The following is a 13,138-nucleotide window of genomic DNA, read 5'->3' on the forward strand; positions in this document are numbered from 1 at the left end:
GCACGTGGCGACGATTGTGCAGAACACATGACGACGGCCCTGATTCATCGATATAAAGGGAGCGAAGTCTGCGTGCCGGCAAACAGAATTCGTGCGTTCTAAATTAATATTTTCTGGATCTGTACGAACTAGAAAACGTTCCAACATTTACCGCGGGTGGTTTTCTCTTCAGAAATGTTTCCAGTACCCTATAATGCATAGTAAATTCGACCTAGACGAATAACTTTTCATAAAAATACAAAAATATTTCGTGAAAAGTACTCGCGTCGTCAACTTTTTGAACTTCGGTGTTCATTTACAGGCATTCAAAAGAGCAGATAATTCTAAGGAACATGTCTTCATATTCAGAAAACACTCCTCTATCTTTTAAGACTAAATGGAACTTTCTAGCGTTCGTAGTTTTCAAGTAGTACTACGTTTTCTCTAACAATTGACCGTATTTACAAAATCTCGAATTTCTCGAAAACTAAGGGTGACGGAGCAATTTCACTGTCAGATTCGTATTTAAGGCGAGGAACACTATAAGAATCACCTAGTGGATATCGCGGAATTCTAAAGAAGCCAAAGGACTAATTTGAATTGAACGGTTTCAACGTGGCCAGAAAAGATAGAATAGGAAAAACAGGAGGTGGAGTTATTATGTTTATAACAAAAAACCTAAAACACAAAACTATAGAAGTGGAATTAAAGGACAGTAATTAACCTAACCGTAATCTAACGGTAATCTAAAACAAAAGTTGCAGGTATGCTCAGTATTCAGAGCACCAGGGCAACCCCTAATAAAGGGGTATATGAGAACGATATATGTATAGAGGAAATTAAAAAACTGGGGCCATCCATAATTCTTGGGGATTTTAATGCAAAAAATGTGGCATGGAACTGTTACACGACAGACGATGCTGGGGTAAAGTTACTGGATATTATGGAAAGGCATCGAATGGATGTTATTAATTTTAACTCTAAAATACATATTAATGTAAGAAGCAATAGTTTTAGTAACCTCGACCTTATATTTTCTGACTCAAAGCTTATAAATAGGATTGAATGTTATCAAGAAGAAAAACCAATGGGTTCTGATCATTTTCCCTTAAGACAAGAAATTAATATGGAAAAGAATATTTATAGAAAAAAAGACCAATAGAATATTCTCGAAAAGAACAAATTGGGAAGCATACCAAATGGAAATGGACTCGGCCTACAATAGATTATTAAAATTAAATATATCCGTCCTAGATAAATATAAAAATTTCACAGAAAAAATGGTTCAGGCAATTAAGAACAACACTCCAGCCAGAAGAGAAGTGAACAATAAATTCGAACGGTGGCTATGCAATACAGCATTCAATAATTGGATTATATATAAAAAACAAACAGCAAATACTAAAAGAGTTTTACGAAAAAAGGAAAGGGATAGTTTTAAGACATTTGCTGATAGTATTAATTTTAGAACATCCTTAATATACACATGGAATAGAATCAAGACACTCAAAACAAAATGGGCCAAAATTAATAATAAGAACACGACAACAGAAAATAGTCAAATTATTATAGAAAACTGCATACAGAAATTGAGCCCACCATGGGTTTCAGTCAACCCAGTGTTCAATTTAAACGTAGAAAAGAAATTAATTCTTAGACGACATCTTTAGCTTTCTTGAGCTGAACGCAGCTATAGAGAAAATAAACCTGGAGTCGTCTCCAGGATTGGACGGGATAGAATACAAAATGATGAAGGCGTTGTCTAACAAATGCAGGTTATTGTTATTGGATATATTTAATGAAATATATATAAGCAAAGTCATCCCAGAAGACTGGAACGAATGCCAAGTATTATACTATTAATTAAAAAGCCTGATGGCAAAAGTTTCCGTCCCATTACACCATCATGTATGCGCAAGATATTGGAAAGAATGATTAACGATACATTGAGTTGGTGCGGTGACAAAAATAGGATTCTCCCAGACTTTCAATCAGGATTTAGAAAGGGGTGATCATGTACAGACAACCTAGCTAATTTAACTTCATATGCGAAAGTGGGGATGATTCAAAAACAATACACAGTAGCTGCATTTCTAGATATCGGATCTGCATATGACAATGTGTTAATGGATAAATTGCTGGAAAAACTAGCCAACATAGGGATCTCAATTAGAATGCTAACATGTATAGCACTCTGGATGTACAGTAGAACAGTAAGTTTTGTGGGTTTTGTGGGTTTTGGCAATACAAGAAGGATATTTAAGGGTCTTTCTCAAGAAGGGGTCTAAAGTCCATTATTATATACTATATATGTGGCGGATATCTTTCAAGGCCTCCAAAAAGAGATGCAGGATGAACAAAAAATATCATGACTAATTACACTACTTTACAAAAAAAAAAAAGGTACATTCACCGTCATTATTTTTTTCTTATATATTTTGGCCTGTTAAACTCGAAAATCAGAATGAAAATTTTTTCTATTTTTCCATTTTTCGACGATTAGGTCGCGCAAAATACCATATTAAAGGTGATCGAATTTCCAACAATTGCTTCTAACACTATTTTCCAATCGGTTCAGTAGTTTAAGTGTTGTGGCCCATAACATGTATATGAGAAACTTCAATTCTTTGGGCTAAAATAGAACACACGCAAATCGAAACCGGTCTAAGGACACTTTTGACCCCCTTTAACTGGATATACACTTTATTTTATTTTCATCATGGATTCAAATCTAAGAATTTGAACCATTTTTATTATAAAATGTTTTAAGCAACTCGCAAGAACGAGAACAAAGAAAAATGAAATGATGATACAGTTATTTACCTGCAACTTTTGATTCTCTTTTATGATACGAGTATTCTCCCGTCCACCCTCTTTACCAATTTCATCATACTGTTGACGCAGAATTTCCAGTTCGCACTGCAATGTGGTTGATTTCTTAACGTATTCCTCTCGCTGCTTAGCTAGAGTTGCTTTTTGCTGTTTTACTTCAGCTGCGATTGCTGCTAGGCATTCAATTTGAAGAGATGTTAAAAACTGCATACGTAACAATGTTAAAACTCTTAATAAAAGTTATGTAATTGATAATTGAATATAGACTTGCGATCGAATACATGAAATAAAATTAAAATAAATTAAAAGACACACCTTCCTTTTTGGCATCCTCTGGTCTTGCCAAGGATGACACTAATCCAGAGGAACCACTATCCACTGGTCTCGATGATTCTTGCTGAGATGTTAACGTAGGAGGTGGAGGTGCTTGTTGATTGTTATAGGGTAACTCGTTTTCTGGCCAGTTTGGGTAATCCTAACAAAATAAATATACATTTGATCTCAAACACTCAATCAGTATTCCTATGGAACCTTACCTTTATTCGTCCATACTCAAATCAGAACTTTGGATAATACACGGAAGATTCTTGAAGATGAATCATCTGGTCAATAATACTGGTTTCCAATGTCGATGCCAATAAAATAAACAACGCGAACGTTATACTTACGCTGGAATTCGCAATATCTCGCGATACAAAGGAACATAACGTTCATCCCCAAAAATCAACGATACTACCAATTGCTATCAACAACACTTTGGTAGTTTCACACAACAATCTCGTACTTATTTTCACAAATTCGTACAGTGCAATTAAACTGACAAAAATAAATAGGTAATATCTCAAATGATTTCTCGCAAGCAGTGGAACTTAATTGTATTGCTTTGATCCCAATACAACCTCGATTACCGCAAAAGAAGATTATTGTTCCCATACAAAATACACATTCCTCTTATAATTAAAATCTTTTTTCTTTTTTTAAAAACAACTTACGCTGCGATAACTAGTGGAATGCGGGTAACTGTAGTCATAGGCTAGCCCATAGTGGTAGTTGTAATTATTATATCCTTGATTGTAAGATGCTATGGGTGGTGGTGGCTGACTCGTATTCGGAGGTGGAGGTGCCTGGAGAACAGAAATAACATTTTCCTATGTATTGTCTTAATAAACCAACAGGCAACTTTAGTTCCTAATACGAATATAGATTGTATTTTATTTTACTTTATTTTTACATAACCAATAAGTCAGTTAATATAAAATATAATTTTGACTATACCTGATAATGATGAAGCGATGTAACATAAGCACCGGAAATGTTTGGATTCGGAGTAGAAGTTTGAGACTGTGAGGTTTGCTGTTCCCATTCTTGTTGCGAACGACTGGAATCCTTTCTTCTTCTATCTCTAGAACTTGAACGCGATCTTCTGTCCCTAGAGCGAGATCGTCGGTATCTGTTCCTTCTCGGAGATGGTGATCGATCATACTTCCTAGACCTTCTTTTGTGAGAAGAATCTTCTGAATCAGCGCTAGGGCTTCTAGGTCCTTTACGTCTGGATTCTTGTTCCATCTTCCTATACTTCTAATCTACAAAAATCGCATTCATCAAAACTACATTATGATTATGATATCAAATCACTTGCACAGTAATTGACTGTGTAGTAAATGCACAGTGGAATAGTTTATAAACACCCTGTACATTCATGGTAGAATAACATGTAATGTATTAATCAGAGATGACGTTAGAGTGCTAGAACTGCACGTCCAATTAATTTCGACGTTAATCAACTCGCTAAAGTGTCATACGACTCCAACTAATATGCATATTCAGAGAGGAAGAAAATAATTTTAAATGTCGCATTGCAGCCATTACTATTGTGCCGATAAAACGTCGATGTTACTTCTCAACGTGTTGAACGCAATTACAAGTGGTTACCTTTGTAAACGATTATTCTGCGGCTTAAGTACTCCGTTTCCGGTAAGTACCGACGCGAAAGATAGAGAATAATATATTTTAAGCCGCTTGAAAATCATTCAATCGACATAACGTAACGCGAACCCAAAAACGAATGGAAGAAGCCAAACTATGCAGAACTATGACTGTGGACGAAACTCATAGAAATAAAATGCTATTAGACGGACGAACTCAAAGGCCGTGTTCGGAAATTGGCTGACAGTACTGGACAGTACTGTCGGTATTGAATTTCCGTTCGAAAATGCTTTCCAGTATGGCTGATGAGACTGTAACGTACTACCATTTTGTCGAACATCGGTCCTAGGGAATTGCGGACTTCCGGCTGTCGAGACTGTCAGCAAGGAGGTAGTGCAGAGTAGAGGAGAGAGTTGAGGAGATATTAATGGAAAACACTGACCAATCAGAGCGCGAGTATGCCGGTGGAGCGGCCGCGGTAGCGTATGAGCGCAGCCGCCTAGCACGTAGCTTACGCTCCACCGGCATACTCGTGCTCTGATTGGTCAGTGTTTTTCATTAATATCTCCTCAACGAAGCCTCGGACAACATTTTCGCCAAGGAAAAAGTGTTTCAAATCACCCCCCGAACCGCCCGTTTCATGGTGTTACAACATTTTTGGGACACCCTGTAGAGTCAGTATTGCATATGGCGTGATATGGCCAGATATGGCGACGCCCAGTGTTGTATTTTTCGTTGTGATATACACCTGTGATAATACTCTGTGATAAAAAAAATTTATAAATCATAAAATACAGAAGTATTCAGACAGATAATTGACGACGAGACTGCTACTACATATACACTGCGGTGCATAACTATAGCACTACTAATTTTGTTAAGATGAGGAAATATACTGAAGTAGTCTAAGCATATATTGAGATAAAGTCGAAAAACATTATAGAATCGGTGCAAAACTATAGCACCACCTTCATTTTCATCACACTTCAAGCATGTTTGTCATAAAATTTTCATCTAATTCAGAGTTTTATTTATTAATTAATACAATGCCACGCGGTAAATATCTTGCTGAGAAAGAGAAAGGTGAAATTTTAGCCTATAACAAGCTAGAAATGGGAATTAGGGAAATTGCACGTAAACTTGGGTGGTCCCCTAAAGTTATATCAAATTTTTTACATAATCCGTCGAAATATGGCCAAAATAAGAAAGGAGGACCTATAGAGAAACTGTCCCCACGTGCTGAGAGGCAGATTATTAAAATTGGGAGCAATAGTTTGAAAATCTGTCGGGAAATTGCAGCGGAGTGTAAACTCGAAGTGTCACGTTAGACCATTCAACGTGTCTTTAGAAGGAATCCAAACATTGTCAGACAAAAACTAATTTCAGCAGCCGTTCTTTCTAAACGCCACAAAATAGCAAGAATAGAATACACCTGCAAAAACATGAATAAAAACTGGGATCATGTAAGTTTAATGTTAATCGACAAATTAAGAAGTGACATTATTTTCTTCCATTTAATGTTCTTTGTTAGGTAATATTTTCCGATGAGAAAAAGTTTAATCTCAATGGCCCAGATGGGTGCAATTGTTACTGGAGAGACCTACAAAAAGACTCAAAATATTTCTCTAAACGCAATTTTTGGGAGGAGGGGGCAATGTTAATGGTATGGGCTGCGTTTTGCTCGAGTGGCAAGTATGGAGTTAGCGTTTCCTTCATCCAGAATGAATGGCATGATATGGCCATTAAGGCCACTTATATTAAGTGGTTTCAAACACTTAATATAAATTCATTAAACTGGCCAGCATGTTCCCCGGATCAAAATCCGATGGAAAATTTATGGGGTATGATAATATGGCGTATTTATGCACACAACCAACAATTTTCGAGCATTTCGCAGTTAACAGAAGCTGTACTAAAATCTTGGAATGAAATTAACGATGAAATTTTGAAAAAACTAGTTGGGAGTATGTCAAGTCGCATTTTTGAGTTAATTGAGAAGAAAGGAGGTCCTACTCATTATTAAATTATTCCCTTTTATTCAGTGAAATTATAATTTAATCATTACATTATAATTTAATATTGATATTAATATTAGTTATCTTAAATAAATGTTATGTTCGCCATTTTATCATTGCTATAATATATCTTTAGCCTCTTTCACATGATACTATTAAAAATTAGAAATTATTAATTAAATCTACAAAACGCACGAAAATTGTAGCGGTGCTAAAGTTATGCACCGTAGTGTATAATAAATTTAACACACGTGGAGTATGAAAAATCGACGACCGGTGAGTTACCCTTTTTTTTGTCTCTACTACTTTTACATCATTATACCTATATTTGAAAACTGCCACATTTCGAATTAACAGAGTTGATTCGGGCCATATTTTTGGGAAATATTTTGAGGTATGAAGTATGTAAAATAAAAATGGGCCCCTGATCCAAAGTTTAACCAAAAATGTAATTTGAGTTAAAAAATTGCTGGTCAATTTTATAAAAGGTCGGAAATGCCAAAACACTCCAAACGAAGAGAAATTGGACGAGGATAAATGGAGTGGTTGGATAAATTATTAGAAATTCTCGAACTGAGAAAAGAAAAGATATACATTTTATAGCGATGTGTAGAGTGATGCATACCATGACAAATAATAACAAAATAGCGGTTAATTGTTATAATTCTCAATTCATTGTTTACATTCATAAATTTTTTTATATTTCACAATTTCATTAACAATCACATTTAATACAGCTTGGAGGATGTAGGATCGCAAGAATGAATGGGAAAGGTACTAAGAATAAAAGTAAATTGTTTATTTATTAGTAAACTGTACTTTTTAGTTTTTGGAGAGGCGATTTTCTCTAGGCGACTGTGGTAATTATCTCGTTCTCTCCTAAAGAGTGCAGCAAAGAATGCCGCGTTCGCTGTCTTTTTTCTTTTCTTTTCTGTTGGTTTCTCTTGAGTAATGCTGCGGTGCTTAGGGAGATACCCTTATAACCCGCTTTTCTCCTTGGTCCTTGAAGTGTAGTGTGGAGTTGATTTACTTGTGTGTTGCAGGGTAAAAAGTTTTAAAAAACCTGATAACAGTAAAAATAAGAAAAAATGAATTAGTTTTATTTTTATAAGGAGTCGCTTACCATTTTGGGAGTCCTGAATCTAATTTTGAGTGGTATTTCCTGTTTTGTAATGTCCTAGGATGTTTATTAGAGGATTTGCATGTTCATAGTTACATAGGTTGTGAAGTCTTGATTGTATATAGGTTTCCAGGTATTTGATGTTGGTATCTCTGTGTAGTAGTTGAATCGGATAGTCTCTGTCCTTGTTTAATATGATTCTTAGGAATTTGTTTTGGGATCTTTGTGCTGTTTTGATATATGTTTTGGCTGCAGTGATCCAGATTTGTGCACCATGTGTTAGTATGGGTCTCGCGCACATTTTGTAAAATAGTATTTTTTGTGAAGTGTGCTGTTTTCTCCTATTAGTGGGAGAAGGTGTTTGAATGAAAACGCCTATTGTTTTTCTTGCTCTATCCTGTATTGTATGCTTCCATGTAAGTTTGTTGTCTATCCATAGTCCAAGGTATTTGACTTTGTTGGTCCATTCTATTTGGTGGTTTCCTATTTTGATTTTTGAAGGATTTTTTGTTCTTTTTGAACCGACTTCGAAAATGAGAAGGTTACTCATTCGACATGTTTTTTTTTTTTTTTATGACTGTTCACCTATTACGCCGAGATGGCTTGACCAATCAAAATGAAACCTTTTGCATCTTGTCGAATATTTCTTCCAGTTGGTCGCGTAAAAGAAACATTTTGTGATTTGTCATTTTTTACCCGTTTTTTTTTAAACAGAAAAATTTTGTCTTGCTTCTTACTCCGAGACGTATGGACCAATCAGATTGAAACTTCTTGCATCTGGAAGAACATTTGCCATTTGGTCTCATAACAAAACATTTGTGTTTGTCTTATTTTTTACCACTTTATATCACATTTTATCGCAAAAAGCGTACTATCTCACGTATTTTTGGCCTGAAATCGATGAAACCCCTTACATTTTGCTGGCGGAGAGGTTTTCGCAATGATCACGGATGCAAAACTTTTTGAATTTTTTAATTGTTTATAACTATTGTTATCGCAAAATTCCTATTATATGATGTAATTTGGTGAGGAAATTACCAAGCGCGATGGAACTTTCCTCATTTTATAATAGATGAATTCGTGATGTTCCCATTTGCAGAAATTTATGGACACTTTCATTGTTTAAAATCATTGTTGGTGCAAAATTGCTATGCTCTGGTGTAGCTCGACAAGGAATTTACCAAACGCAATCAATCCTTTCACATGTAATTGTACATGTATTCCTGATAATCCCATTTGCAATTATACAGGGTGTCCAAAAAATGTTGGATGTCCTTGAATGGGGTGTTTTGGGGTGGGCGGTGATTTGAAACAATTTTTTCTTAACGAAAATGTTGTTCGAGGCTTTGTTAAGGAGATACTGACAGAAACCCCCGAGCAATTAGAGCGCGAGTATGCCGGTGGAGCGCATGCGATAGCATAGGCTCCGGAGGCGCTCCTCCGGCATACTCGCACTCTGATTGGTCGGGAGTTTCTGTTTCTGGAATATCTCCTTAACGAAACCTCGAGCAACATTTTCGCTAAGAAAAATGGTTTCACGCCCCCCCCCCCCCCACACACACACTCGCGGAACAACCCTTTTCAAGGACCTCCAACGTTTTTGGGTCATCCTGTATATTGCTCATAACTATTGTTATTGCATGAAACCTATTGGTTATAGATTGCCACTAAAAAGAGTGAAATAAAATAATTTTTTCGAAAAAAAATTTAACCCACTTCAAAAAAGGTACAGTGAAAAGTATGAAATAATTTCTAGGTAATTTATATGAATATGCACTAGCTCTAGAAAAAAGTATGGGAAAATGCAGTGAAAAGTATGAAATAATTTCTATTTATACTGCATTGTTATTCACCATCGTTTGATGAATTTTGTTAAACTATTAAATACATCATATTAAATGCAATGTACCTTCCTCGGAGGTGGCGCAATATTTAAAATTAAGTATATTCAAAATTGCTAAATTTGGTTTAACTTTCTGTCGGAGAAACAAAAAATATGATCTTGTAAAGCATGTAGGTTCGCAGGAAGGAATTTGGAAACAGGTTCTAAGGGAAAAAGGAAATGGTTTTGTAGCGGCTAGCGTACACCGAAAATAACGGTTCACGTACAAACAGCTAGAATGGTTTACGACAAGCAAACGACGAAGCTATTTTTGAGTAAGCCGTATTTTTCCGTTATTAACAGATGTTCGTTTCCTCGCGACAATTAGCTACGGCCTCAATGGCATATTGCAAATGTCGTAAACCATGGGTCTTCCGAAGGGCTGCCAGGCAAAGTCAAGCAACCCTCAGCAGGTGACGACGCGAGGCCTGAGGTCCGGAGGAAATCCCGCTGCATTGACAAATTTCCAACGGTGGTACTCCCCCACCTCAGCACACCCCCTTCCCGGGGAGACGCGCTAAGGGCGCAAGGAAGTGGTGATGCGTAAGGAAATTTTAAGAACGATCAGTCTTTAACGAGTCGTCCTGTGGAGTTGACTAGTGGTCAAGATCGACCGTTAAAAGTCGTGAATAAAAAGTCACTGCAAATAGAATTCTAGTTGTTCCTTCACCCTCACGACCTACAGTTTATTTATTAATCAATTGTACATATTGGTTTCCTGGGAGAGGAATAGGAATTACAGATTTGTTCGGAAAACAAAGCTTTCGGCTCAATTTTACAATAACAGAAATTTACAATAACAGAAAAGTATATCGCGTCGAGGCGTCCGGGTGACTCTACCGTCCATTCCCTGGAAGGCGACCGGCGGTAAATCCAGCCGTTCTCTCCGTTCCAGGACGGCCAGGCAAGAGCTCCCGTACTCTCCTCTTTTACAGGCGACCGGCGGTAATTCCAGCCGTTCTCTCCTGAGCTGCTAAAGGCGTCCAAAAGTTAGGCTTCATACTCTCCTTACTCATTAGGCGACCGTGGTAATTACCTCGTTCTCTCCTAAGAGTGCAGCAAAGAATCCCGCGTCCGCTACCGCGAGAGCGATTCTTATACCCGATCGTTGCTAATAGATCGCGGTCAATCAACAAGCCGCGTTACTATGCGGGCGCGTTCGCCAGCGTTCGCGAACGTTCCCCGCTCGCCCGACCCTGCGCGCTTACCGATGATCGAGAAATTTCAATCGCGATTTTCTGGTATTGTTACAGTCTTTAATTATTGCTATCATTAACACTATTCAATATCGCCGCCCCCACCAAATACTATCCCAAACCTATTCCAAAAAAGCCTCAAATCTACTCAAACTATATTTCCGTGTACATATTATATACATTAATTATTAATTCCACATAGACAATAAACGTGTATACATTGACAGCATTCAATATTGCCGCCTCTACCAAAAACTAACCTAAACCGGAATTAAAAATTTTTTACATTATGCGCCGCCCCTGAAAAAGGTGCATTGCATTTAATATGATGTATTTAATAATTTAACAAAATTCATCAAACAATGGTGAATAACAATGCAGTAAAAATAGAAATTATTTCATACTTTTCACTGCATTTTCCCATACTTTTATCTAGAGCTAGTGCGTATTCATATAAATTACCTAGAAATTATTTCATACTTTTCACTGTACCTTTTTTGAAGTTGGTAAAATTTTTTTTTCGAAAAAATTATTTTATCTTGTGAAGAATATTGTTTCAGTTTTGGTGTCATTGATATCTAGTTTCCATGCTGTGAAGAAGTCTGTTATATTTGTTAGATGTGTCTGTGTGTATTTCACTGCTTGCTCTAGTTTCCATTAAGTAGAGTAGATAGCTGTGTCGTCGGCGTAGACAGCAAGTGTATAGATTTGGGTATGTCGTTGATGTAAATTGAGAATAGGATTCAACTAAGGATGAAGGGTTTAGGCTTGGGCTTGACATCGGAAGCATTGGATAAAGAGTTTCTTACTATCATATTTCTCCCAGTAAATTCTTGAGGAGTAGACATGGCTAGTTTTCTTAATCTGTTGAATTGTGTTTTCTGGGGTGAAGGTGATTTTGTAGGTGGCATAATTGAATGGGTTTTTTCTGGGTAGTTCTGTAATTTGGATTGAGGTTTAGTTCTTCCGTTATTTCCTGGGAACTGACTTTAGGGAGGCCCTTCAGTATCATGGATGTACCACAACTATCACTAATGATAAATTGCTTTTTGTTTTAATGAAATACGTTTCATTAGAAAGTAAAAAATGTATAATTCAATTATTAGAGTTAATTTGTATAAACGCTACAGATTGTTCCCCGGCAAAATGATATTCGGCTTTTAATGTTTTCAAAATAAAGATATTCCTTTGACAAATATTGTCGGAATAGCTTGTGATAACGCTGCCACAATGATCTGAATTCGAGATTCTTTGGTAAGTAGATTAAAAAATGAGTATTAAAATGCATTTGCCATCCTTCGGCTATTGTCGCAAGTAAAACTTGTGCAAAATTGCCGAATTATTGTAATTATGTTTTACATGTAGTTGCACGATATTTTTCTAGAAGTGCCAAAAGATCAGCTATTTTGTGTGAATTTCAAAACTTTTTTGATGTAGAATCACAGAAAATTTTAAAGTTATCTGATACAAGATGGCTAGTTTTACAGAAGTGTGTCGTTAGACTTCTCGATAACTGGGAAGTGTTAAAACATTACCTCAATTTAAAAATCGTAGAAAACGAAAGTAATAAGTCGGCTATAACAATTTTTAATATTTTAAATGATAACACTGTCCAACAAATTTAAACTTTTTTTAAATTCCGCGATATCCACTAGGTGATTCTTATAGTGTTCCTCGCCCTAAATACGAATCTGACAGTGAAATTGCTCCGTCACCCTTAGTTTTCGAGAAATTCGAGATTTTGTAAATACGGTCGATTATGATAGAAAACGTAGTACTACTTGAAAACTACAAATGCTAAAAAGTTCTCTTTAGTCTTAAAAGATAGAGGAGTGTTTTCTAAATATAAAGACATATTCCTTTAGAATTATCTGCTCTTTTGAATGCCTGTAAATGAACACCGAAGTTCAAAAAGTTGACGACGCGAGTACTTTTCACGAAATATTTTTGTATTTTTATGAAAAGTTATTCGTCTAGGTCGAATTTACTATGCATTATAGGGTACTGGAAACATTTCTGAAGAGAAAACCACCCGCGGTAAATGTTGGAACGTTTTCTAGTTCGTACAGATCCAGAAAATATTAATTTAGAACGCACGAATTCTGTTTGCCGGCACGCAGACTTCGCTCCCTTTATATCGGTGAATCAGGGCCGTCGTCATGTGTTCTGCACAATCGTCGCCACGTGC

At 36.4% G+C, this 13,138-nt stretch overlaps 1 protein-coding gene and 1 long non-coding RNA gene across 3 annotated transcripts; one reads left to right on the forward strand and one right to left on the reverse strand.

The window, feature by feature from the left end:
- Nucleotides 1–2,037: 2,037 nt before the first annotated feature.
- On the reverse strand, nt 2,038–5,036 carry LOC128896564 (uncharacterized). Of its 2 annotated transcripts, none has more exons than XM_054159931.1 (5): nt 4,744–5,036; nt 4,087–4,394; nt 3,804–3,935; nt 3,127–3,286; nt 2,038–2,984 (listed from the first exon to the last, which is right to left on the reverse strand). In XM_054159931.1, exons 2-5 carry the CDS (start codon nt 4,375–4,377, stop codon nt 2,683–2,685), a joined length of 885 nt encoding a protein of 294 aa, XP_054015906.1. In that variant the 5' UTR covers nt 4,378–4,394; nt 4,744–5,036; the 3' UTR covers nt 2,038–2,682. The 2 variants fall into 2 exon arrangements, with proteins under 2 accessions (XP_054015906.1, XP_054015907.1); XM_054159932.1 differs by having other exon boundaries at nt 2,047–2,981; nt 4,744–5,030.
- Nucleotides 5,037–5,277: 241 nt separating this feature from the next.
- Nucleotides 5,278–7,251, forward strand: LOC128896563 (uncharacterized). The gene is made up of 3 exons (XR_008462025.1): nt 5,278–6,200; nt 6,889–7,028; nt 7,110–7,251. It is a non-coding gene; the product is annotated as an uncharacterized LOC128896563 (long non-coding RNA).
- The last annotated feature ends 5,887 nt before the right edge of the window (nt 7,252–13,138 follow it).

Source organism: Hylaeus anthracinus, unplaced genomic scaffold (genome assembly GCF_026225885.1).
Source record: "Hylaeus anthracinus isolate JK02 unplaced genomic scaffold, UHH_iyHylAnth1.0_haploid 11541, whole genome shotgun sequence".
Taxonomy (NCBI): Eukaryota; Metazoa; Arthropoda; class Insecta; order Hymenoptera; family Colletidae; genus Hylaeus; species Hylaeus anthracinus.